Here is a 27,492-nt window from a genome sequence, read left to right as displayed (position 1 = left end):
CTCAGCCTCAGGCTTCCAAGATTCTAAGTATATTAAGCATTTTCTTTCACTCTGTCATTAAAGTGTATAGTACCCAGGAAGTACTGCACAAAATATACAGTACACACTTGCGTTTTTTTTCTACTGAATAAAGCTGTTGAAAAGTAGTTTCAATTTTTTTTTTTTTTTGCTATAGATTTATAGCACATTTTTTAAACTAATGGCAGCAATACAGCATTGGTAAGATTCATATTTTAATTTCTTAAATACACACACAAAAAAAAAAAACATTAAAATATCCAAGAAATGTAACAACTCTGTATGTTTCAGAGAACTTAAGTCAAACAGATGGTTGATAAGACGACTTACATCAGTTTTAGGGTCTCTTCCCTTGCTTTGATATCATTGGTTGAGGTCTTGTTGTGCAAAAGTGGAGCCACACCCACTGGCTCCCACTGGCTCAACCCGATGGGACCCTGAGGGAACGAAACACTCAGTGAAACTGTATAAATTCTGTTAAACAAACAGCAGGAAGGAAAGGTTTGCTCAGGTAGAGGGTCACATGTGAGATAAGATGATGGGATCTACTTGTCTTTGTGTGCGCTTAAACATTGTGAAAACAGTTTTTGGTGGTTGGTAGGTTAATTCATCCAAATTCTATAACAACACTCACGCCCAAATAGCTTCTTCCGTTTCCGTAGCTGCTGGAGGGCGCTTGTGCCTTCCTTGTCCTGCCCCTGCTTGGCAGATCCCTGACCGGGGCACGGCACCATCCTGGTCGCACTGTCCACCCCCTCCATGTCTCCAACCACCTTCAGCAAAACCCCACACATGCAGTCAGCAATGCTCCTTCAGGCAGATGAACAGTGCAACAATGTTAAACCCAACTGTTACAGGAAACCCCGGGGCCTTATGTATCAAGCATCTCAAAGTACAGGTTGAACTTGGATGACAGTGACTCAGATTCACAGGAGAACTGACATTTTCTTCCAGGCCTGCGAGTAGTTTTGTCATGCATAGTCTCCACCTCTGTCCTGGTGCTTAGAGTGAACTTGGAGGAGAAGCAGAAATGGAGACTTTATATGACACACTACCTCTTGTCCCAGAGGGGAAACAGCTCTCACAACACTTGGTTGGCCTACTTACAGTATGTACAGTCATATGAAATACTACTTAAATCTCACTGCTATGAGCTGTGATAAAATAATAAAGCTTACCTTTGTCATAAAAAAAACTCTAACTATATTTTTACCATATATATATCATGGGTTAAGTCTAAATTATGTCTGAATTCTTTCTACACAGCTATATATTACAGCTATATATTTCATAACAGCAGCATCAAGTATGTGGTGTCAAAAATGTAGGCAGGCTCTTTTCAAAAGTTGCAAATTACACAGATAGAACAGCAATTGAGCAAACTTGAAAAATGTGCCACAGAGTGCTTCTTTATCTAAAACTAGTATAAACTTGCCAGATAATTATATGCAGTATACTTTGGAGAAGTCCTCCTGCTAAGCAGATATGGCTGCCAGGGAGGCATTAATCTCCTCATGCAACATACAGTAAGTAGCCAAGGACATTCCCTTCTCCCTCTCTTCTCTCTGTGTCTCTTGTAGCCACACACACCACATGAAGAAAAGACAGCACACACACACACACACACACACACACACACACACACACACACACACACACACAGAGCATAGAGAGCACACTCACTTCCTGTATAAATCATATTCATATTTCTGAGGGCTGCTGATGACCTCACGGCAAATGAAGCGTGGGTCCTCAGCTCCGCAGCGGCAATCAAACGTGCAGCAGAGTAATTACAAAAGAGGGGTAGGAGGGAGAATTGATGCGGTTTGTCAATTAATGTTGCTGCAAGGTGTTTTTCGAAAGGTTAACTTCTTCATATTCTCTGCATGCTAAATTAGGTCAATATTGGTCTGGCGAAGAAGCGTCTTCATGTGCAAACGGACGGTGGGCTGAGTCATGGAGAGCTGAGACAAAGGCTCCTTATTAATGAGAGATTTCATGGCATATCATGATGATGAGGCGTCCCTTATGAAACTTTGCATCGCTCTGCCTTCCATTTCTTATTTTATCTGATCATCGTCATCGATGTCATTATTGTCATCTTCATATATATCTGCTGTGGCACGGTTGTTAGAAAAATCTACATACCACAAAGGTGATATCCTCTACTTGTTACATAAAACGTGCATAATACAACAAAGTCATCCCTTTTAAGGTTAAAATAATAAAATGTAATAGAGTTAAAACCATACAATGAACAAACAGCATACCTTTTGTCTCTATAAACAGTTAAGCACATCCAAAAAGAGAAGAGAGAGAAAAAAAAACAGCTGAAATTGCAGCGAAAAGTGTTTTTATTTATACAAGTCGCTGGAGATGCTCATCATCAGCGTTTTTTCCGAGCCATAAATAATTTGCGGAGAGAGGTAATATTCAAGCTGGCAGAGCCTTAGTTGTGCATCTTTAATGGAAGTTTTACAGAAGCTGAGCCAGTTCTTGCATATGCTGCTGCCTCCCATATGGAGGAAAGGAGTCTAAAGGAGCACAGTTGGCTTGTCCTATCTTTTTATAAGTCCATCGACACTTAAATGCTAGCCCGGGAGAAAAAACGACACAGGGGGACATAAACCCACTGTGGTTTTAGGAGGGAAGATAATGACTTTGCCTGCATTAATTTCTTCATCAGCCATCTTGTTTCTTCAGACGGAGTGGTTATGAGGCCTTCTCTGAAGGTCCTAGGTTATATAGATGCATTTTCCTGCATAATTTCGGCCCCAACAGTTGTTGTCAGCAGTGCATTTTGCGAGTTGGCAGCTGTGGAACATCTGTTTATAGGTAATGAGTGTTTGAAAAGCTACACCTCACTTTACCTTTAATGTCTTTTATTGGAGCACACTGATGGGAACGTTGCTTTAACTTTTTGTATTGTTGTGCTTCAGCTAGAAGATTCCTTCAACATGGTCAATATCACACCTGCCTTGGGCGAAACGTTGAATGAGAGCATATGATGGATCATTAATATTAACTTTCTTTAAACAGAATTCAATATGCAAGTCAATAAAGACTTCATTATAGTGATATTTTACTGCACACCCACAACTTCAAATTCACTCCTTACACTCAGTTCTTACTTCTTGCTAACGATGCAACACAGAAAGAAAAAGAAAACTTTCAGTCAACATAGCTGGTTCAATAATGGCTGAATAAACAAGAGACATATTTAGTTTTGCGTGACTTTTACTTAGTGTTTCACTCTTCAGCAAATCAAACAGAACACACCTCATTGTTCTGTTCGTTCCAAACAGTGTCTATAGCTCTGGGCACTTCTTCCAGGATTTGTTTTTTAAGGTGTTCGTTTAGACAAATTTTGGGTGTAAATGTGTGGGTATTATGCAAATCTACTGGCCCCTGGAGCTGTGGTCATGTTAGTCTAAGGGAGGAGCAGGTCCTTCAGGGCATTGGTGTCCAGGACACTGCCTGCTAAAACAGTGCCGAAGGGAAATGAGCCATCCGTCAATATTTCCTCAGTAAATGGAAAAAGACTTCTTAAGTAGCAGGATTAGTCTTTTAACTAACTGAGACAGAGAATGGAGTCACATTATTACACAGTCAGATGAAGTTAAATATTTTTTGTCACTGTCAACCTCCTATTACAAGTGTCATCCACACTAATGATCAAGATTTCAAAACAGAAATATACTGTAAAGATGATAAGAAAAAACAAAGGGGTATTTTCTGTTCTGCAAAACAAAAGTAATGATATATTAAAGCTTTGCAATAAGTATAATCCTGTGTGAAGACATCACATATACTTAGGCATATTTGGCTGAAAGTACAACAAATTGCATTAGTCTTTATTGCTTGAACAGGATCAACACAACATAACACTTATTCTGGTATCATGGCAGTGTAACCACATCACCATAAAACATGCTATTATTCGGATAACTGAATAAAGTAATAAGCCTATACAGGAAAACCCATAAAATTGCTTTAACATGTCATAAATCTAAGAATGGGGGTGGGGGGGTGGGGGGACTTCTCTACCTTCCTTTGGTCACCGCATCTAATGGTAAAGCTTTTTTCTATTTCATTCTATATTTTTTAATCTATTTAATTTTTGTAGAAGTGCCTACACGGCTGTTATTTCTCTCTGAGGAGCTGTCACCTTACATCTGAAGGCCAGTTTGTACACAGCACCCTGTCGCATGTGTATATCGCTGCCAGAATTATATAAAGCACTAATAAAATCAGCTCAAGTGTTCTTCCGAGTGCTGGGGATGCCCTTTGGTGATTCCTGGATCTTGCTCTATACATAAAACCAGTCTATATATTCAGGGGAGAATTAGTTTTGAATATGTAAAGTGGGGGTCCGTGCTGCAAGGCGAAGGGGAATGGCATAGTGCTCTCTTGGCAATGCTGTGGATCGGTGTTATCGCTCCCCACTACCAGCGGGTGAAAGAGGATGCCATCGGCATCTCTTGCTGCTGGAGGTCCTTGCCTGTTAAGTTGCAAAGAACAGACCGCAACACCCAAGGGACACAATGTGTGTGAGAAAAAGAGAGCAACAGAGAGAGTAAGATAGAGTGTATTTGTGTGTATGTTTTTTCCAAGGACAGTAACATCTATTGTTCACATAAGGCGGCCTCTATGAAACTCTCTTCTCAGTTTAAAGAATGGAGGGTCAGCAGGTTAGAAAGAAAACTAAGGTTATGTGTGTTGTGGTTGTAGGTGTAGTATTTATATATGTCAGCATCTGCATTTGTGCATGTTTTTTGTGCAGGAATTGAGAATCTGTATATGTGTCTGTGTCAATGTGTGTGTGCTCAGTTTGACTATAAACAACTCCCCCCCAGATGTCTCATCTGCTATGCACAGGTCTAGAGGCTACACACACACACACATACACACACACAGACTGTGCGACACCAGTAATAAATATACCATGCTGTGTGTTTACTCACATAAGCTCACCATCACTCAAGTTATGACGGAGAACCATTAGAACGCAATAGAGCCTCAGAGCTAATTGCAGCACATATAACCCCCCTCCTTCCTCACTCCTCTGACATTCAAACTTCAAAATATTAATTTTGTTGGGATGATCCAGGTTGCTCTTGGGGGACTGACAGAATGATTGAGGAAAGGAATGAATTCTTGCTACTGCAGGAGTCACAAAGCACTACTTTTAATTAGGCAGCAATCTGTGAATCAGTCTGTTTCTGACCTGCCAGTCTTGTTGGAAGTTGGTAGACATGAGGAGCTTTGTTTAAGTTACTGACTAATTACAGTACACAGTAAAGTGAAGTAGAATGGTGCTTTGTTGTTTCAGTAAATGACATTTCATCATAAGTCAGAATGTAGTGTTAAACAGGATGAGGTGCTCGAGTTTATATCACAACATACAAACTATAAATTATTGTCACTATGGAGGCAGAAGAGACCAAGAAAAGAAGAGAGTTTTGTTGACTAATATTTGGCGAGCAATAGTTACACTGACATGATGAACTAAGTCTTGATTTGTGTCTCAAGGCAAATCCTGTCATTTTTGTTTGAAAAGAGGTCATAATTTCAAATCTGGTTTTGCCTAAGGAAAACATAAAAATCAGTCACGGTTATTCACCCTTTCACACCACAGAGCTGTACTGTTGTCTTTTTATTGTACTGAATGAGGAACTAGCATCTAGTTACTGCATTACTGCAACTATCTCTCTCCTCTCTCGCCAGAGAGGGAGGAGAGAGAGGGGAAAGAGGGGAGTGTTTTGTGAACCACCAACGCATCTCTCCACCCTCTTCTTCTCCCCTCCCATTGTTCTTTTCTCTGAATTTCTCTCTATTTTAAGATGCAAACTTCTGTTGAAGGAAGACCAAAAAAAGAGAGAAAATGTGGGGGAAAAAAGATAAGACAGGAAAATACTCTCAAATTTAACTAACCATGTAAACTTCACCTGATTTATTACATGATATATATAGAATACTCTAAAAAAATGTCACTTGACATTTTGTACAATTCATGCTCATAATAATTAGGTTATTTCCAAAAATCTATATATTTTAATACAGATCCAGATACAAATGAAAGCCATTTTTTTCTGGTATTAAAATAACAGATTTAGAGGACTGTGTAACCTTGACAGAGGTATGTGCTCTCTGTAGTGAGGTGCTTAATGCAGTGGACTGACTGTACAAGTCCCTTTAATTCTGCAAAGGCTATTGCACTCAATCTCACCACTAATATCAAAGAGTAGATTGATCAGGAATATAGTCAAATAAAACTCATGTTTCTCACATTTTCAGCAGAAAAACAGAAATAAAAACCTTGATCATTATGTATAATCAAGGTTTTTATTTCAAGTATGTTGTGGCCATGTATGGACATTGATATCCCACCTCGATGATAGCCCCATCTGGTTGTCGGAGGAAATGCCTGTATCTTTGTTTGAGACCGCTCAGGTACAGGGTGTAGACTGCCACATGGATGCTGGTGTCGCCCTCTGGTAGGGGGTAACCCTCCCTATGCGAGTTATGAATGGGGGCTGCAGAGCCCACCAAGGGGTCCTCTGCGGTCCAGATATGGTCGTAGACTGCCACCTAAACAAGCACACACATGAAGGGAGATAATGTCTGAAGTGAAACTGGTCTGCATTTAAAAGTTAGTTTGTGTTGTAGTGAAATTAAACCCAGAAGACACACAAAAAGCAAACTAATGTAAATTTGATAAAAGAGGGAAGTTTTCAAAAAGGTCTCTGCTCTTAAGGACAAAAAATGTCCCCATCAAACTTGCAATGCATTCATGTGAAAATACTTTGCAGCCTTCAACACATTGTATGTTTTTGTTAAGTGTGTGACCATATACTATACATGTGGGAGAATTTCTCAAATGACATGAAAATAAGTGCCTATTTCATAAAGACAACGCATTATTAAAAAGCCAGATACTATGTTCTAAACCCTCCCATCTAAACCGCTGTGCTGTTCATTTTAATTACATACAACTGCAGCCACCAAATAAGCACCAGTGGCGTATAGTACATCAGCGCGCTAATTCCTAATAGTGCATGAGTCCTATGGGGCCTGATCCGTGGCAGGTAAAGAGACAGGTTGTGTTTGTGATCATGCATACATATGTGTAATTCTGGTGGCAGGCTTATTTAGGACTCTTTCTGTGTGTGTGCATGTGTGTGTTGGGGGATAACACACCTGTAATGCACTGCCCTTCTCTATTAGGGTGAGACACGGGGAGCAAGCGGAGCGTGTAACATGTTATATAGGTCATGTAACTCGAAGTCATCCATGTGTGAAGATCATGGAAGCTCTCTCCCTCTCTCGTAGTGTCTGCTGGTGAAGGTTTGAATGTCTACTGAACATGCATTGCAGTAGATCTTATACATCATATTAACTAAAAGCGAAAGTCATTAATACCAAACATACATAAAGTAGATATAATGTAAACTCTTTTGTCCTAAATAGGTCTCAAATTCATATTCCAGTCTGCAAAGCATAGGCCAATTAGTCCCAAGGCCTTCACTTGACATCACACACCTATGCAAGCATATCACACATCTAAAAACTTTAACTTTACTTTCATCTGTGTGTGTGGGTTCAGTTGTGTTTGTGTGCATAGTTTTACTACTGCCTATGTAAGAGATCTTTCAAGCGTGTGTATTTGTGTGTGTGTTTATATGTGTACATGTATGTACTATAGGGGGCTATATAGGCCGTAATTCCTTCAATTCTGACATCACAGTCTCAGACTTGTGAAATCCTCATACACACACACACAAAGCCAAACACACACACACACGCACACAGTCGTGTTTCCATCACTTCAGAGGACATTACATTGACTTACATTCATTTTTTGGAGACTTATTCTAACCCTAACCATAACCACTATTTGCCTAACCCAAAACCTTATCCTAACCTTAATATAACCGTAAACTCACCTTAAACTTTAAACCAAGTCTTCACCCTAAAATTAATGATTTACATTAAGGGGACTTGCTTTTTGTCCCCATAAGGGAGATGAATCCCCAAAACATGACTGTATAAACACACACACACACACACACACACACACACACACACGCAGAGTCAGAGTCACCAAGAGGAGGAAGTTTTTCAAGTAGTTTGTGAAACTCAAGGTGACCCCCTAATTGGCTGCGTAATTATGATTCGTCTAAAAATACAGAAAAAGGAAAAAGGCAAACTCATTCAGCAGGCCATGAGTGGCAGGGTCAAGCTGAAGGAGAGGTTTAATTTGGTGGTGTATCGATGTCACCCCACACTTATAAACGGTTAGCCAAACACAACTCTAGGCACTTCACAGAGAAAACAGTGGGAGCCATTACCCCTCTTGTAATTAGAGACATTGCATAAACTGCAAAGCAGACAGCTCCATGAGAAGAAAGGAACTCATTGTCAAAATGTCAGAGTCACAAGTGCAAAGAGAAAGAGGACTTGCCAGGAATATTGGAGGAAGGTATGTTTGTGTGTGTGTGTGTGTGTGTGTGCATGTGTGTAAGGGGGAGGTGGGGACGCCGCTCATTATGAAATCGCCTCAACTGTGCCTTGCCTCCAGCTTGGCCTCGGCCCACACTGGGGGAAAGTGATTACCTGAATTTCTTAAGTAATCAGCACCTCTGCAAGGCAGCAATCAGTGTGTTTGGATAGTGTGTGTATGTTGGTTTGGTGTTTTTTTTCTTTCTTTTTTTTCTCGTTTTTTTTTTTTAAGAAACACAACTGGGAGTGTGCAGAAAATCCTAGATCTCCTCCTATGTTGTGACTCTCACCTTGTTCACGATACAGTAAGAAATTACAAACATTTAAAGTCACGAATCTGGCAATAAGAAAACATCCTTTTCCACTCCACCGGGCAAATGGGGGTGTGACCCCGTTGAGGTCCCAGTCCAGGATTTATAAACCAAGCTGTACAGTGGTGATAGAAACACCATGGATACAGCCTCCATGCTCTAAGTCACTTTGGTTAAACGCACCTGCTTAAATTCCCTTGTGTGGTGTGCATGTGTATGTATTTTGGCTTGCATGAAAATAGATTTTTTTGATGTTAGCCATGCCACCATCCTACGCTAATTAGCACATGAAATCCACTTGACAAGACTAGACAAAAGCCTGAAAAGGTGTTTGTGTGTTCGGTTTGGGTGATGCCATTTCATGCAATGCACCATGGCTCTCAGGATGCATCATTGCTGAGACACAAAAAGGAAAGAGCATTAGAGGGCCTGTCTGCTCTGCACTACTCTGTTCTGGTCTGTTGTGTTGCGTTATGGCGCTAGCCTGGCTTCTAGCCCTAGCTTGAGTGCTCTCTCCACTCCACCATTGTTCCATTTGATAGCACTAAGTGACTGATTTAGGTTCAATGCCTGCATGGAGCAGACAGGCCAGCTGTGGGTTAAGCAGATAGCATTCAAGTGAGCTAACCCAATTCAAACCCAATCAAGCCGGGATTTATTGTTGAGGTCTGTATTTAGAAATCTGATAGAGTCTGCATCAGTCCCTTGACTTGCATCAGGAGAGACGGGCCTTATTTCTTTTAGTGGAGGACTATAAACGGCAAACCATGTTTTCCAGCAGGGACATAAATTTCAGGATTTGTAGACATTACCGCAAATGTACACAGAGAATGGGAGGGAGGGGACAGGGGCACAGGAAGTGGGGATGGCACAGCTGCAGACATGGCTCCACGGTTCACAAATATAGTCTGTCTTTCTGGGTGAAGATGCAATTTCACACTTACCGAATCATACCATACCACATATGAAAGCACAATAAAAGCAATCAGTGCTTAAATACAGGCGCCTGTGGAAAGGTTTTCTTTTTTAAAAAATCTACTGTGACTTGTAATAAAATTTGACTGACGTGTCAATCATTTTTATTCAAGTGTGCGCAACTATAAGGTCTGTCAAGAGATGGATTTGGAATTCTTGTCACTGATATCTGTTTTGTTTGAGGCCAAAAAAAGGCATCACTGCCTCAGAGATAAAAGGATAAATGCACTACATTCTAAAAAGGATATTATATTGTGTTATATTTAAAAAGTGACCCATATTCATACCTAAATTAGGATTTAAACTTGCATCCAACAGCTAAAAAGAGGGCAGACAGTTTCTGGGAATTAAATAGTAATTTTCCACTGGGTGACATACTGATCTAGTAATAGTTGTCTGTGAGACATACAGTATATTTTATATATTTGTCTCACACTTCCTTGACTGTCACAAATATCATTGGCTGACATTTTCCTCCATTTTGTGACATGTGGGATATAAACACAGTGTCTGGAGTTGACCATTATTAAAAAAGGCGTGTCCCTGCTGACAACCAAAACAGTTCCCAAACTCGACCCCACGACCTTGCAGAAAACTAAGCAATTTTCCACTCATAATCAAAACACAGCGTCAAAATGGGAGCTAATCAGAGGCCTAGGGAGCAAATCTGAAGTCACCCACCGTCTACTAATGTTTCCTTAAATCCACCATTTTGAAAACACTGCCATAGGCTGGGATGCATCACCGATTAATAAACACAAACTAACAAGGCCCTAGAGTGAGTTATCCATACTGTAGGTATTAAATATTAAGCTTTCATTGGCAAAAGTGTGAATTTATACTGTATGTGTGTCCACATTAGCTAAAATTGGAACACATTTGCTTGCACTTATACTGTATGATGCATCAGTACCTATGTACATGTATGTGTGACTGAACTGGAGGGAGAAGAAAAGTCTCCATGGGCTGGCAGGTTGAGCCGGGCTGGCGACTGTCCAGGACAGGAGCCTAAGGCGTGGGCACAAACCGGCCTGTCAGTCCCCCTGATCCCTTAATGATTGATCCAAACTAGATAGCCATCATTACCATTCATGCACTCTCTCTTCCCCAGGTCTCCCTTTCTCAGTCTAATTTTACCTTCTATTTGCATGTTCCCATGAACTAATTAAATCTTTGCCTTCCCTCTCTCTCTCTCTGTCTCTCTATCCCACTCTCTCTGTCTTTTTTTTTTCGCTCTCTGTGTCCATTGGTATGAAAAATAATGCAGCACATTTTTGGCACATTATTATGTATGAAATGTGAGGGCATAATGTATTCCAGTTGGTTGAAGTTCTCTAGACCCTGTCTGTAATGAGCACAACAGAAGTAGACTTGCTACACTCTGCCTCTCATTTCTCCCATCTCGGTCTCTCTCTCCATCTCCCCCTTTAAAGACAAAAGCTGCTGACCTTCCATCTGTCTACCACCCACACGCTTTCCTCAGCCTTTTCCCACCCTTCACGCAAATTCATACATAGGAGGGCTAGGGTTTTCTCCTGTCACTGCCATGATCCTTTTGGTTTGTAGTTCTGTCCCACTTGGCTTTAATTTACAGTGGGAAAATAATTAGAATCTCACTTTTGCGAAGAGTGGAGTGAAAATGTAAACAATGCTTCCCTGCGGGCGGGTGCTTCATCACTTTGACAGGTGCATTTGAATTTGCCTGGGTGGCGGACAGGCTTGGTTATTTATGTGTCAGTCGCACATGGAAGCCCCGGCTGTGGCTGGGACTACATTTGGGACGGAGACTAAGGAAGAGATTTGAGCTCTCTGGAGTGAGGGATGTGGGTTTGGAAATGGGAGGGAGCTAAGGATGGTGCTGGTGCTGGACCTGGTGCGTTGAATGGGGCTCTGGCAGGTTCTGGCACTGTAGGGGAAAGAGGCAGGAGTAGGAATGGAGCTGGATGAGGTGCTGTGGCTTAGGAGAGATTTAAAGCTACAGTGGGGAGAGGGATGAGGATGGTGAAGAAAACTGATACCTGTTGAAGGCTAGATTCAGAGTAAGGTATGGCTGGGACTGGCTAGATGTGGATGTGCTTAAATTGGGGCTAAGCTTGTAAGTGGATATCAAGGAAAATGTTTATGGGCTGGCTTTTATGGCCTGGCACCAGCATGTTATAATACGTCTGGATCACATGTAGAGCTTCCAATGTAAAATGAATGTTTTGAGTGCATTAAGTACTTCGGAATGTTTTATAAGGTGCCAAGTCTCCTGTTTGTTAGCCAACATTCTCTAATTAAAATTTGATGCTAAAGATGAACCAGATCTGAGTCATGTTGGCTGGAAATATTGCACAGAAGCATTGGTGTAGTCTGTCAGGAACATTTGGAATTAGTTGGGATAAGTAATTGAGTAGTTGTAGATTGTATTGATGGGATACTCCACCACTATACTAGTTTGATACCACACAGGGATTACAAGATTTATTATGGAAAGGTAGGAGTGCCCTGAAGTCCGGTGCTACACAAGGTATCACACTGTGCAAATGTCATTTTTAGATATGTTGCATTCCCCGGCACCATATTGTCATTGTGATTTAATAACCAAAGAGGACACACTTAATTTCTTTGAATTTATTTAAATAATGCAGAGACGTTTGCCAGAATCTTGACAAATGTGTTCATTATTGGTTCTCTTTCTATGTATGCGATCAAACCTATGTGACTTCTGACCATCTTTCATAGCTTGTAGTCAAGCTATGGTAGCTCATAGCCAAATACATGCACAGCCCTATAAGAGCCAGCTGGTCAACTGGTCATGACAATGGATGAGGCCTAATGGTGTCCATGATGCTTTTCATTAACGCAAAACTCTAGATTTTGAGGGAAAGGATTGTTTCCTTTTGTATCAAGCAAATATAATTTCTGGACAACAGAAGGCCAAATATGCAGTGATGAGAGTATATCAGCATTCTGAATTGTAGGCCCTATAGAATTTGCTTATTTGCTAATGACAACTTTATCAACCACTGTATGAAAGCTACTGTATCTTAAATCAGACCACTAAACAATGATTTCCAATAACAATATCTTCTCTATCTTTTGTTTTCATTATGGAGCCACATTAGACACAGATTTTTTTGTGCATTTCAAAACAAAGGGCAGTCACAACATGAAGATACAGTGGGCACGCAAGCACTGATAAGGCAGAAAGGAGCATCAATGATTATTGCCTAGTGAGAGAAGAGGTAGACAGGGTTGCTTCTTTTGTCCACAGATCCTCATCCACGCACACACAGAAACAGTAACACTCATCTACATGCTAACACACACACACACACACACACACACACATCCTTGCTCACAAACAAAGCCTCACACAGTGAAGCAACGCATGCGTGCATCTCCAACGCCTGCGGGCGCTTGGGGCTAGGCAGCAGGGAGTGGGGGGAGGGAGGGAGGGGAGGGCTGTGGGGAGATGGGCAGGAGGGGAGGAGGGGTGAGAGGAGTGTGTACTGTGCAGAGGCTCTCTAAGCTATAGAGGGTCAATCCCTCCACTCCACCACCATCACCACCCTGTCTGTCAGAGCTGGCCCGGGTTCAAGGCCTGTTTGCTGAGCACTGGGTTCATACCACATTCACAGACACAGACTGTATGTAGGCACACAAACACATGTGCCAACATGGGTTCATGGACACACGAACCAATACAAATGCACACTGGGTTCACACACTCACACACCATTTGAAATAATAGGCACATACTGTACACTGTAGTACAGATGCACAAGCTTTATACGTCAAGGGTCACTCTGCACAAATGCTCATTCACAAAGATATTAATGAATGCACATATACACACAGAAACATAAGCACACACTGGGTTATTTGCAACACACACACACACACACACACACACACACACACACACACATACAAGGCCAAGAAAGGCTACAGCACATTGCACATGACTGGGAACAGGCTTAACCACAAAGCATAAAAGACCACCGACATACATGCATGGATAAGCCAAGCAATGTCAGCCATTAGAATGGAAATAGATATGCTATTATTGTAAATTTGGCCAATATGTGGACGGTCGGCAGATATAATTGGAGCAGCTTGAAAATGGCATGGATGCACACTGTCTGCGTTGGGCCTGATTTGGCTGAAGCAAAGGTCTGTGTCTGGTTAAACGCACCACTGGACAAGACAGGCCACCCATTCATATTTGCATGCAGGGACACACACATATGCACATACACGTACACACAGAGTGACAAAATGGCTTGCAAGCTACAGTAGCTTTCATCCACCCTTCTCTCATTACTGTGCCTATAAAGCAAAGATCACTGTCTATAAATATTTCAACTTGAATAATCATAGTGCAATCATACACTCCATCCAAAAGTAGCACAGACCAAATTGGACTTCGAGAAAAGATAAACAAGCAACAATGACTATATTTACAGTCAGAATAAACTGAACGACTTTAAAAGAGATTATCCAGAGAGATAATATCTCTGAGTGCCTGAGATAATCCAGAAAATAAGATATGCATAATTTACTGTTACTAATCTCCTTTGCAGAAAATAAAGCCTACTCTGAGCCTACAGTAAACAACTCAGATAGCAGCCCATCTTTTACTTCCACACCATGTCTGACTCACCCTGGGCCCTAAGGAGATCACTTTTGCAGTTTTGTTGTGGAGCACATTGAAGTTCACCTGAGACTTTATTTAAGAAAAACGAGTCTGTCCCATATTTTAATGTTTCTAATACTCTGCTCACAAATGACTGACAGTTTCATTTGAACCAAGTTTCTTTGAGTTTCTTCAAGATAACACATACAGTACAGGGGTCATTCAAACATGCAGATATGTAATGTGAAACCTGAAAATAAAATACAACGCATGGAGTAAGACTGATGCAAACATTGCCAACTGACTCATATTCATATGAGTAAAATATTCTTAAATAGATTAGAAAAAAGGCCAAAAATAATTAAAGCACATGCATCAATTGGCATTAAACATAAGCCCCTCTATAGCCTCCATATACAAACTCTTACTATTTAGTATTATCAAAAGCTACACAGATCAAACCACCAATATTTTCCGCCAAAATAATTCAGTGTTTGCAGACATGCCTTCTTCAGGTAATCCTTTTGTAGTGCAAAAACATATTTCTCTCACTTTAAGAGCACGGGACACATATTTTAAGACATCATGCTCAATTCTCAAAATTCCAGGAGACCAGCTTTGTATTAAGATGCTGCAGACAGATGCCAAAGCTGAGTATTGCCTTTGATATCCAAAATTTGACTTTGGAGTAGCTTCAACCTAATCAGGCCTCGGAGGCTGGAGGTGATAAGTATCCAAGCCAATAACTGAAATGAGAGCTGGGAATCAGTGGTAAGACTCACACATGCGTTACATACACACACACACACGCACACACACATACACACATAGCGCACATATGCATGCACACACACACCACTCTGTCTCTTTAAGGTTATGAGTGAAACCCTTATGAAAAAAAAAAAAAAATCCAAATGTCTATCTCTCCTCGGGATGTCATGTGGGGCTGTTAAGACGCGACACCTGTCACAATCACCAGACCTTCCTCATCCCCTCCGGGCCGCAAGAAGCGGCCAAGGTCAAAATCTTTAAAGGAAAGGAAGGGAGAGAAGGGAAAAGAAGTGACTAACGACGGACAGTCACAAAGAATCAGATCTGTCAAGTTCAAGCTGTAAAACCTCTGTGGAGTCAGAGGCTGTATGTGCATGTTTATATGCGTGCATTACATACAGTAATACCTCTGTGTGTACGTAAAGTGCGTCTGCATACATAGTAAGTGACTTCAGCTGACATAATTAACTTATGTTTCCACAGTAATCACATCTAACTGGTCAACATATGTAACATTATAAATTAAACGTTTTGGTTGAACCGCTCTTTACACCCGTAACACAGATCCGAGCCAAGTAGTGGTTGCAAAACTTCTGGAACTGGCGTAAAATGAGTACTCTTAATTTTTGTTCCGTGCATGTGCAGAGCTCCTGCAAAAGTCTTTTCTCTCTCTTCAACAGTCCAATTTGTTGCCTTCTGTTTCACATTATGGGATGGCAAGGGAACAGGCCAGGACTCCTCAGGATTTGGCCTGATGGAGGAGAAAGGAGGGGAGGTGGAGGAGGAGGAGAAGGGAAGGACAAAAAAAGCATCCCAAAGTGGTGAAAACTTGGCGTCAATTTAACCTTTTCCAGCTGGACATGTTTTGACAGCTGACGGGCGATGCTTCATATTATGAAGAAATTAAAGGGAAAAGCCCTTCCTCACTGATTCAGTCACAAGAGGCAAGTGTCCGAAATATTCAAAGAACACTATGTTTTGAAACAATCTCCAAGCATCTTAGCTTGATCCTTTTGTGTGACACGGAGGTCGACCATACTGTAGGCTGCTAACCAAAGGCACTTCCTTGTTTTGACTCGCTTTGTCTTTTGCACTCTCTCATTCCCTCCTTCTTTTCCCTCTGACAGAAAAGCCTGCCCAGGCCCAGTCTTTGGTAGATAATGACATCCTCTCCCTGGATTAATTGTGAGGGACACATTAAGCAATGGGGCTGACACTCCCTGTAATTAAACTGTTCACACCGACGAGTTCATACTGGAACACTTTCTCCTTTTCTCTCTCTATCTACTGCTGGAGCTGTGTTTGTGAGAAATGTGCATCACTTTGTGAAATTTAAACAAAAATATAGGGAAGCTTTATGGCTCCACCTGTGTCCATAGAACTAGAATAAATGTATTGGCCAGAATATAAAACCTTTATTATAAAATGACCCCACACCTGTTTATGTATATAAGAAACACGTCAAATAAAATTAAGTATGTTGATCTTTAACATCCTTTAAATGTATTATCACAAAACTATTATATTTAAAATGAATCAGTAAAACCTAACAAAAACAAAATAAGCCATAAAATGATCATATTTTAAAAACAATCTGATGCTAGGGGGGAAATGAATTTTTAAGACTCTTTTGGCACTTGCCATCCTCTGACATAACATTCTGTGACACCGTATCACTTGGCCACTTGACAGATGACCTCTCTGCTCCATTTCGATGCAGATGTCTAGAAACCACTTGTAAGGTATTTATGGCTGCAAAACATTTAACAGGAGCCAGCAGAAGACCCTTTAAAACATGACCCTTACTTTTTCAAACATAATTTTCATGATGCATAATCATTGCTTACAAAGCCCTCAGGGTTTAGGGGACAAACTGTGCGCCTCATACTGTGACACTATACATCCAAGGTACAACCTATGAGACATATGGATGGGTTGCTACCCAAGAGGAGTGAACCACAATGAAGTTTTGGCATTGATTGTGACTTTATAAAAAATAAAGTCACAATCAGTCATAGTAGTTGTTTTTTTTTTCACTTAGCCAGTTACCATAGCAACCTTTGCTTCTTAAGCAACTGAAATTACCTGTGCTTGTTGACCCTGTGAGACACTGGTAAAAGCAACGCCTATGTCCATGCCCTCACATGCCCAGATCTCTTCTGAGAATGCTAGGGCCTGTATGGGTATTGCCTCTTGCTCCTGCAGTACCAGCAGGTGCCAAACAGAGGTTAAGGAAGAGGCACATGCATCATAGAGGGCAATACATACCGGACATACTGAAAATGGAGGCATGGGACAGTCTAACTAAGAGTAGCCCATTAAAGCCAGATTTCAATATAGACCTGGAGACAGATCCCAACACAATAGAAGATAGAATATGATGAGGGTGTACCTCTCTCTCTGTCTGTTATTTTGGGATTTCTCAATAGTAAGAAGGTATTATATACATTGTAGATATGTTAGCATTTGGCTGTGGTCCCCTCAGAGACAACATTTATTGTACAGTACTTATTTGTTTTTTTTCTTTTCATGCACATTACCATTACATTCAATGGGACAGGTCAGTTTGCCTTAAAGTGCTTTGTATTTGTGTCTATACAATTGTATATGTGTGAACTAGGAAAGAGGTGAGAGTGTACATGTGTTTGAGCTTTATCTGTTTTTTTCTTCTTTCTTTCTTTTTTTTTTTTTTTTTTTTTTTTACCACCGTGCACTGCTTTCACACATTACTGCCCAGCAAAGTCTATGACCTTTTCAGGAACACAGGCATGTAGCCTTTGCAGTCATATCTCATATTGAGCTCCCTAATGCTCTGACTGTGGATGCTGTGCTTGCTGCTACGTCGCTCCTGTCCTTGCCTGCCTGCTTGCTATTGCCTCAGGCCATTGGGGCCCTCAGCGCTGTCCACTAAAAAAAAAAAAAAAGAAAAAAAACCCATCCGCTGTAATTGAAGAAGCCACTCTAATGTGACACGCACATGCAGGTACGCAAAAAAAGCTATGCATGCATGTACTCACACATGAAAATGTGGATGACGGTATACACAAATGCACAAACATGAATAAACACATTCATACACACTGACCACATTGCTCTTTAGTAGAGGCTAGTGGGGGGTTGGGAGATCTCTGTGACCCCAATGCTTACACACATACACGCACGCACACACACAAAGACACCATAGACCATAAGTTGCCCTCTGACTCTAGACAACCTCTCCTATTCCACTGAAGCACTCAGCTTGTCCTCTCCTCTCCTGGTGTTCCTGTGTTGCTGTTATGGGTTCCTGTTCAGGAGCTGAGGGTTCTATTGTTATGTGACAGCGGTTCCTGTGTGTCCTGTCACAGCCCACTGCTCCCTCTGTCTGTCTTCCTTCCCAAAGCCTCTTCTTCCTTTACTTCAGTTAAGATTTGCATCTCAGGTGGCCTCCTACTCTCTTTACTGTACTATTTGCACAGCAAGACTGATGAATGAACTGGGTGAAGTGCTGTGTTATGAGAATAATGTGCATTGTTGTGTTGTAAATAAAGTGAAATGCTTTATTGGAGAGAGTTTAGAGACCATGTAGATTTTGTAATATCAAAATTCCCCATTCACTGTGATATGTATGAAATTATTGTAATTTTGGTGGCATGTTTTGCACCCAAATGTATCTACATTATATTATTTTGTCTATAGAATATTTCTAAATTAACTTTTGCAATGGGATTAAAACTACAAATGTTCCTTTTTTATGTTTAGATAATTAGTGGGAAAAATGATGACCCTGGATGACCCTGACTCACCTCTGGTCAGGTGGTACCATGATGTCACTGCTGTAGATTAACATGGAAAACACATCTTATATGATTAACAGCCAGCCTCACAGACTCTGGTTATCATTACCACTCCAATCTGCGCTGTTTGACTCTCAACAGGTTTACTCCCCACCAACCACGCTGCTGTTGCAAAGCACCTTGGGTGTTCCCAAACTTGCCCGCTGGTAACCCATTACCTAGACATACGGAGACAAACGGCACGAAGGAACGCAAATGTTGATGCAATCAGGTTGCGAAAACATCTCCAGGGCCACGGCACAGACTCCCTCTCTCCTCTCTCCCTCCTTCTCTGCTTCTTTTAATCTGTCCCTCTCTCCTTCAATTATCACAATGTCACCACCACCACTGGGAAACTTTCCTTTTGGTGAATTAACAGCAAAAGAGCTTTGCAGCAGGTAAGCTGGTGCTCTACTATGTCATTGTCATAGCGATGGCTCTGACAAAACAGTTTGCGTACCTGCTTAAGTATTACAGAAATTAACACCTCCCTTCCAGGTACAGTAATCAGGGGGGTGACGGGAGACAATTAATTAGGTCCATCTGCATCACTGCCTTTACATAATTAATGGGGCTCATTACTGAACCACTAGTATGATGTGGAGCATGCTAGCACACTCAGTAGCTCAGAGCATGATAGCATTAAAAGCTCAGGGAATGTGAAGATTCTTGTTCTTGTTGACTCATCTACAGCGTTGACTACAGCGTCTTATTAAACTTTTCATTAGCTTATTCTACAGGTTTTCTTAGCCTTTGTGCTAAACCATCGCAAAAATGGTCACATAAGCCAACCCAGTCTCACATCAAAATATGTAATAGCTACGTTGGTCCACAGTGCAAAACATATTAGTTTCGCAATAACAGCTCTAAAATTGTGAGGTGCCTACATTTTTTTAGCCTATTCTTTCTATTGGTCTGCATCCATGTCACATGACTGTCAAGTTTCTGTCTGTGAAAACAAAAAAACAAACAAACAAAAATGTTAAAGATATCATGAAAAGAAAACCTTAACACGGTGACGATGAGGAAAATACTTTCGGGTGGCGGGTCCGATTAGCCAATTGCAAAGCTTCAAATTCTGGATTTCAAATTCAATTTATCCTCGGGGTACTTTAAAATCTACATTTTTTATTGAAAGAACATCATCAAACGGTTACATAAAATAACACAAATAACATAACAGCTCAGATAACTACACAACACAAAGACAATGATTCAAACAACATGCAACTACGTGGAAAGCCTAAAAAAATCTTTATAATAACTGACAAACTAAACATCATATACATTCACTCAGCATTGTTGTTATCCATTTTTTAGCGGACAGGAATTCCATCAATATACTAATTTGACAGCAAATATATAATTTCATGATGACAACATTTGGATTCAGAGCAATCAGGTCAACCACACTTCACCATAAAGAGGGATAGAAGAACAGGACTTTAATTACAAAATACTATGTTTTTTTATGGAAATTGTAAATAGCTTCTAGAAATACTAGGTGTGATACTATGGTGACACCACTCACTATTCATTTATACTACATAGTATATTAGAAGTATTTAACAAAATTCTTTCCAAACAAATTCTGTTGTGGTTGAAGCAAGAGTGGAACAGCATGTACAAGATGTGATGTCTGCTACATGTGTAAAAAGCAGTGAGGAACAAAAACAGTGAGCTAAGTCTTAAAGAATTTCAATTTTTAAAAAAACGCCATAATTGGTGAATGAGCTTACGCCCTCTCTCTCAGCTCTTATCCACAACACTTGAGGCTAATGGTCTTTGACGGAAACTCATTCTTTTTCCTTCCTTCCTGAGATCAAATTAAAAGGCACACAGGTAGATAGGTCCTCGACTCATTCCCCTACTTTGCTTAGCCAGGAAGCTCTACTGCTGTCATCTTAACCTGAGAGTAATATTTAAACCTGGAAGCAACTCAAATGATCATATGGCATAGAGGAATTTATAATATGGGGTTAATTGGTGAGAAAGTAAAAATTAGATTATGTTTGATGATCGCCTTGTGAAAATTACAAGTTTGATAATAATAGGCCATTTGCAGGTTGGTTATTGAATGTGGATTCTTTTTTATTGTTTCAGTGCTGCAGGGAGATACAGCGTCATAGAGATTTTGCTGAGTTCTAAGTTACAGCACAGTAAATCCAGAAAACTAGTTTTTACCTAATTGATTATAATCATCTCTCATTTTGTTTTACTTGTGTTAAGGTAATCTATTTTTATGTTTTGCTTAGCATAAACAGTAGTAAAGCCATGATGACACACAGGATGTCATAAAACCTCTGATGCTATGCACCCTGCAAACATATTTCCTCCTTTAATGCAGAATTGTACAACCTGTTCTCTTGCATATATCTTACATGTAAAAAAAAATGTGTAAAAACATGTGTAAAAAATAATGCAACAGTCTGCTTGTCCCTCTAGCCCACTACAGTTGATACTGCAGGTGATGAGATGTGCCCAGTGATGATAGTTCAGTTACAAGAGATCCTGGGTGGGTTGCCTGGTCAAGCACAGTGCAAACTGGCTGACAGATTTCTAACATGTGTCTGTTGAAAGTTTCCTGTCTGATGCACAGTCAAGCAACTAGTAGCAATTGCTACTTGTGATCCAACGCAGGCTCAACTGCTACTACAGTAGTGTGTTTTGTTATGTTATAACCTACTTTAAGTATCTGATTAACCTCAAAAGACTAAATGATTTTCAGTTGCCGTATCTGACAACTGACATACAACTGCTATCAAATTAGGGTAAAACAAACAAGAGGTTTTTGCAGTTCCTGTTTGCCCCAGATCTGATTTGTTGAAAATGTCATACTTTATCCTTTTAAGAGTGTTCTGTTCAATCTGTTCAATAACTTTCTAAAATTGGCTCAATATCAGACTGCTGCTGTTCCTCTGAGTGCCTTGTTTTCCTTCTCCTCATCCCTCCTTTCTCTCACTCAGCTAATGAAGGCCTCGTGGCCCACTGTTATTAAAATTACGCCCTTGCCTCTGATATTAATTGGGTCCGTAATAAGGAATGCGTCAGATTCATTATTTAATTGCAAGGGCACATTTGGAATACAGTTTCTGAAATGTATTTTTAATGAAAAACACTACATCCTGACCTAATCATATCAACCTTATTCTATCTAATTAAGGATGCAAAAAATCATTAGAGTTGCAAAATATTAGTTTCAGCTCTGTCGGGCTGCTCCTTTGCTCGCCTTCATGAATATATTTTTTTCCTGTCTATGATAAATAGTTAATGAGGGAAAAATGGCAAAAATTTGCATGTAGGCAAATTAGTCTAATAGGGATATGTCTTTGCTGAGTTAGGAAAGTGACCCTTTTCACAGGAGAAATTGTTACAATAATTATGAAATAATGGCAAAGCCCATCTTATTTTGATGAAAAATGGCCCGCTTGAATAATGTAAAAATCATAAAATGCAATAACCCTAAATTTTCATCATGCTGGAAAATATGTTAACGTGTTAACATTTTATCAGTTTAATAACGCCAAATTAGGGACAATATGAAGTATGCTGTAATTGTTGCTGTGGAGGGAGATACGTAGTAATACAAGGATGATTTAGCCGTGCCACCACATCAAGAGGCCATCAGCAGCTAAATGAAGCCTTTTCTTAATCACAAACTTTGGGGGTGTAATTTCTCTCAAAGTCTCCAAACATGGGGAAGTTCAATTTTCTCCCAATAAACAGGTTCATCACCATCCCATTAGCAGTGGTGTAGTCACCTCTCTGAGCCAGGGTTGCATTTCATTAAGACTTACAAGACAAATGTAAAAAAAAATAGGACTTGGGGAAAATTGTAGTTTAACGCTTTATGGATGCAGTGAAGTACACATAACACAAATAATCATACCTTGTGAGTTAAGTTTTACCAGCCCAGTCTCTTCAGTCTGTGCACAAATAACATGACTTTACAATTTCTAATTGTGTGCAGTGCGTATGCCAAGTGACATCAATATAACGCAACTTTCTTTTATTTTATAAGGTTAGTTTTGGCTTGTTAAGAGAAGGCGGGTTGGGTGGATGGCTAGATAATTTGTTGGCAAAATGTTGCTGGAGAGTTTTTAGTGTCACATCAGGACATTTTTACTGCATTTTACTGTTTTAACCCAAACCAAGATCTTTCCCTAACACTAAGAAAATGGTTTTTGTGCCTAAACCTAACCAACGCCATTAAATGAGATGAGAAAAGGTTAAAAATGTCTGCACATAAAAATTGGACTTTGGCGTATGCACTGCACACCAATTGAAAGTGTAAAGCCATGTTATTTGTACGCAGATTGTGAGACCGGTTTGTATTACATTTTAAAACAGTTTTAAGAGAAATGTGACCTCCTCAAGTACTAATAATGTGAACAATATTTATCATCGTCCATTTTATGAGTTGTTTTGATTCTCAATAAAGTATTTAGAAAGTGAGATTTCTGTGAGGTGCTTAACAAGCTTGATCAACACCTTGTAAAACAAAATTTGAACAGAAGTTTAAATTTGTCTCAATATTCTAGTTTGGTTATGAGAGAAATAACACAAATTCAATGAGATACAACCCTGAATGTATTTATTGTATGTGATCACATACAGTATTTATTGGTTGAGACACTGTCAACCAAACCTGGAAGCAAAAAAGTACTTTTCTGTAAACTGTCTGCTTTAAATCATATTTGTCATACTACAGATTGACTCTATTCACACTGTAATTAGGAAAACTTTTCAAGGTGAAGACTAGTTTGCTAAAACGAGGTTACACAGAGGAAGTTCACATTGTGTTCACAATAATACAAAACCTCTTACAAAACATGTTTTAGATTGGTCAGGCCTGTTTTTACTCCTCTGGAAGACAAAATGGTACAACATTTCCTGACAGCCAGCCAGCCTGAACATATTGTAGTTTCACTTTTTCCCTCCTCCATAGCCATATGAACTTGTGCAAGCAAAGAGCAAGGGAGTTAATGAACATGGAGAACACCGAGCGATGTGTGCCACTAACAAATCCTACAGAATAAATTAAAGGGGGCTGCAGTTTGATCGCTGCGTTCTATTTCCCTTATCTTAACAAGTCACATTTTCAATCACTATGCAAAGATTCTACATCGGGTGTAGGCTCGGTGCTAATACACTGCCCTTCCCTATGCCATCACCATCGACCTGCGCTGGGCTGTCAAACGTGCGGCAGCCTCACTCCAGCGATAGTAATTTCATGGGGACCTGCATTTATGCAAACTGGAATCCTGCACTCCCTGACACCAAGTTGTCCATGCTCAGTTCACATTAAGATAATGCCCAGTATAGCATGTGCACATGCATCCCACTATGTGTGTTGATTGAGCAGTCTTTCTTTAATGAAATATCTTCGGAAATTGGTTTCCACAGACTAATCAGGCAGCCCGCTAGCCGAGTTTCTGTTTTGGTAATTATCTTGTACTAATTAGAATGAAGCTAAAGACCTCTGAGATGAATTCTCAGCTTTCTGAAATGTAACTAAAGAAAATTTAATGATATAAAATGAGCCTATTCTATACATCCACTCGGACGTAATATCTTCGTTAAAGTGACCAAATTTAATCTGGTAATGATGGACAGCGTGATACTATCATGGCTGCCATGATTGTTCCTTTCAGTATCAACACTCATCCCACCCCAGCCAGACTTTTCGTCAGAGGCGCACCATGGCTGAAATCTCCTGGGGTTACAGGCAACCAACTTTACACAGACCAATCTAACAGATTAGTATCAATGACCTTTTAGCTCATTCTGTCGTTAAGAAAACACCCATTAGCCCAATTAATCACGAAGGGTTTGAGGAGAAGAGCATCGTCTAGAGAGGACAGGAGAAGAGGTCTCAGTGTGGTGAGTTGCTTACCTTGCGCCTCTCCCCATTGAAGCCTCTCCACTGCTCCACCTTCTTGACAATGTAGCTCAGCTCCTGATTGGACAGCTCCAGGTCTTGAGGCAGGAAGTACGTCCCTTCTTTGGCTGTGAGCCTCTGGAAGACATCCAGCATGCGACCATCGTTGTGGAATCTGGAAGGTGTAGTGTGAGAAAAGAAGTGAGGAGGGGGAAGTGGAAGCAGGAGTGACGCCATACTGAACCACTGTCTCTACGCTGTAAAGGTCACATGGGGTCAAATATCAAATCAAGGGAAAACAAGCATTGCCTTGTGTCAAAGATGATAACCGCAAATTTACCTCTGTGCTATTTTTTTACTGCCATATGCGTTGGCTTTTATAAAACAGGTCAAGTAACAATGATCCCAACTCTCTGGAAGAAGCCATGAAACTTCTATTGATTAAACAAAGCATATTTGCAGTCTAATGCTCCATAAAAGTCTAATATATCAATACAAATGCAATAAAAGAGCAAGAGGAATCAAACAAAATGGCCTGTGAGTGGGAAGCACTTTGTTAACACAAGCTGACTGTAGCGATGTCTGTGTTTGGCTGTGTGTCTGCATGGTTGTACATCTGTTAATGTGTGGGAGTCAGATCCTGGGATGTTCTTCAGTGTTAATGCTCAGCTTCAAAGATGGCAGATACAACGGACGTGCTGGTTGCAGATGCGTCTGGAGAGCCCGGCCTGAGTCACAAGAAAACGTTGGCACAGCAGAAGGCATATCGATTCATAGCTCCAGATGAGCGCATATTACCAAAGTGTTATTTTTCTTTTGCCACACAAGGGTGCATGCAGCCAACCCCTAAAAAGAATCACCATGTCTGTAAACAAATGCTTTGGCTGACCATCAAAACCAGCAGACCTTGTGCCCTTCCATAGAGATTCTAGCCTGTCAGAGGGTAATCAACTCTCAAATAAAACCAACATCAAGGAGACGGGGATTTATACAAGAAGCTGGTACGGAGCTTTGAACTTAGCATCATTCCCTATCGCTCATGGGAGAGGGATGTTTGTAGAATCTTGACCTCACACACAGGAATAGCATGCATTCATTTTCATCCTACACTTGAATTGTGCTTCTCATTCATTTATGCGGTCTCTCTCTTGGAGGATTTCACCATCTTTGCATCTTTGTGCTTCAAAACAGGCTTATTTCCTTGGTGTTGGAAGTGCCTTGAATGTAAGTACGTGTTACTTATATCTAGGGCATGACCTGGATGACAAGGCTTTCCTCAGTTTTTCTTCAATATAGGGGTCAGCATAAGGATATTTGTTACTGTATGGAGTATATTTTAATAGAATATTCATGACAAAAAAACCATGAAATATCGATAAAAGGTATTTTTGTGATGTAAAACTGAATTAAATGCATATTATTCCAAAAATACGCGCCTTTATACTGCATATAATTAGGGCTGCAACTAATAATTATTTTAATTATCGATTCATCTGCCAATTATCTTTTTAATTAATCATTTTGTCTACAAAAAAGTAAATAAATAGGGGAAAAAAAGCCCCCTATAATTTCCCAGAGTCAAAGGTGACATCTTCAAATGTCTTGTTTTGTCCAACCAACAGTCCAAAACTCAACATATTCAGTTTTTACCATCATGTATGACAAAGAAAAGCTCAAACCATCACATTTTTGCCAACATATTTTTGCCATTTTTGCTTAAAAAATGATTAAAATGATTATTCAATAATCAAAATAGCAGATTAATTTTCTGTTTTTCATTTTCTTACTTGATTTGACCACTGGTTCACTGCCCTACCTCCCAATCTCATACCAATACACTTGAATTTTATAAAATATAACAACCAATCAGTGCAGGTTTCCTTTAAGGAGAAGTGGTCAATGACTAATTGGGCTAAAGGGCACGAGTCTCACTGCCCCCTAACCAGAGTCCCTGTTTAAACTGTATACTGTATGCACATACTGTATATATATACATATATATATATATATATATATATATATATATATATATATATATATATATATATATATATATATATATATATATATGCTAACTTACTGAATACCCTTGCACACACAGAAGCCCACACATACACAAAAGGATAAACACATGTAGGCACTGATTAACTGAGTAGGGAATGCAAACTAAGTATTTTTTTGTAGTCTTAAGCCTTGTAATGATTTGCATGTAACACCACTATCAATGTCACATCACTGTTTCTGATGTTTGTAAAGTTTCAAAGAGGATAGAGGTGTATTTTTGCAGCCAGTGAATAAAGGCTGCCTAAAATGTAATTAAAAAAGGATAACAGTCCATTCTATCTATACATATAGCCCGAGGCATTTTTTTAGAAATAGGTCACGCTCTGTGTCAGAGCCCCTTCCTTGCAGCCAATAGGAAACTGTAACCCATAAAATTATCAGACTTGCTTCAGCCTCGTGGCCTACATTCAATACAAACCCGTGTGGCGGTTGAGTGGCAGAAGTCATTATTCCCGGCTGCTGTTTTAATATTGTCCATTTAGCTGGAGCCCGATAAGCGCCCCGCTTACTGAAATTAGATGGCACCCTCTCCTC

At 40.1% G+C, this 27,492-nt stretch overlaps 1 protein-coding gene across 1 annotated transcript in view; it reads right to left on the bottom strand.

Annotated features, from left to right (window-relative positions):
* Positions 1–325: 325 nt before the first annotated feature.
* Positions 326–27,492, bottom strand: part of ofcc1 (orofacial cleft 1 candidate 1) — an 80,648-nt gene continuing 53,481 nt past the window's right edge. Inside the window, exons 12-15 of the mRNA XM_044339916.1 lie at positions 24,910–25,069; positions 6,409–6,609; positions 653–791; positions 326–455 (exon numbers count right to left, since the gene is read on the bottom strand). Of these exons, the coding sequence (XP_044195851.1) occupies positions 382–455; positions 653–791; positions 6,409–6,609; positions 24,910–25,069 (574 nt within the window). The 3' untranslated portion in view covers positions 326–381. The remainder of the gene's footprint in view (positions 456–652; positions 792–6,408; positions 6,610–24,909; positions 25,070–27,492) is intronic.

This window comes from Thunnus albacares, chromosome 21 (genome assembly GCF_914725855.1).
Source record: "Thunnus albacares chromosome 21, fThuAlb1.1, whole genome shotgun sequence".
In the NCBI taxonomy this organism is placed as follows: Eukaryota; Metazoa; Chordata; class Actinopteri; order Scombriformes; family Scombridae; genus Thunnus; species Thunnus albacares.
The sequence above is the reverse complement of the archived record's forward strand: the minus strand, read 5'-3'. Positions and strand labels throughout refer to the sequence as shown.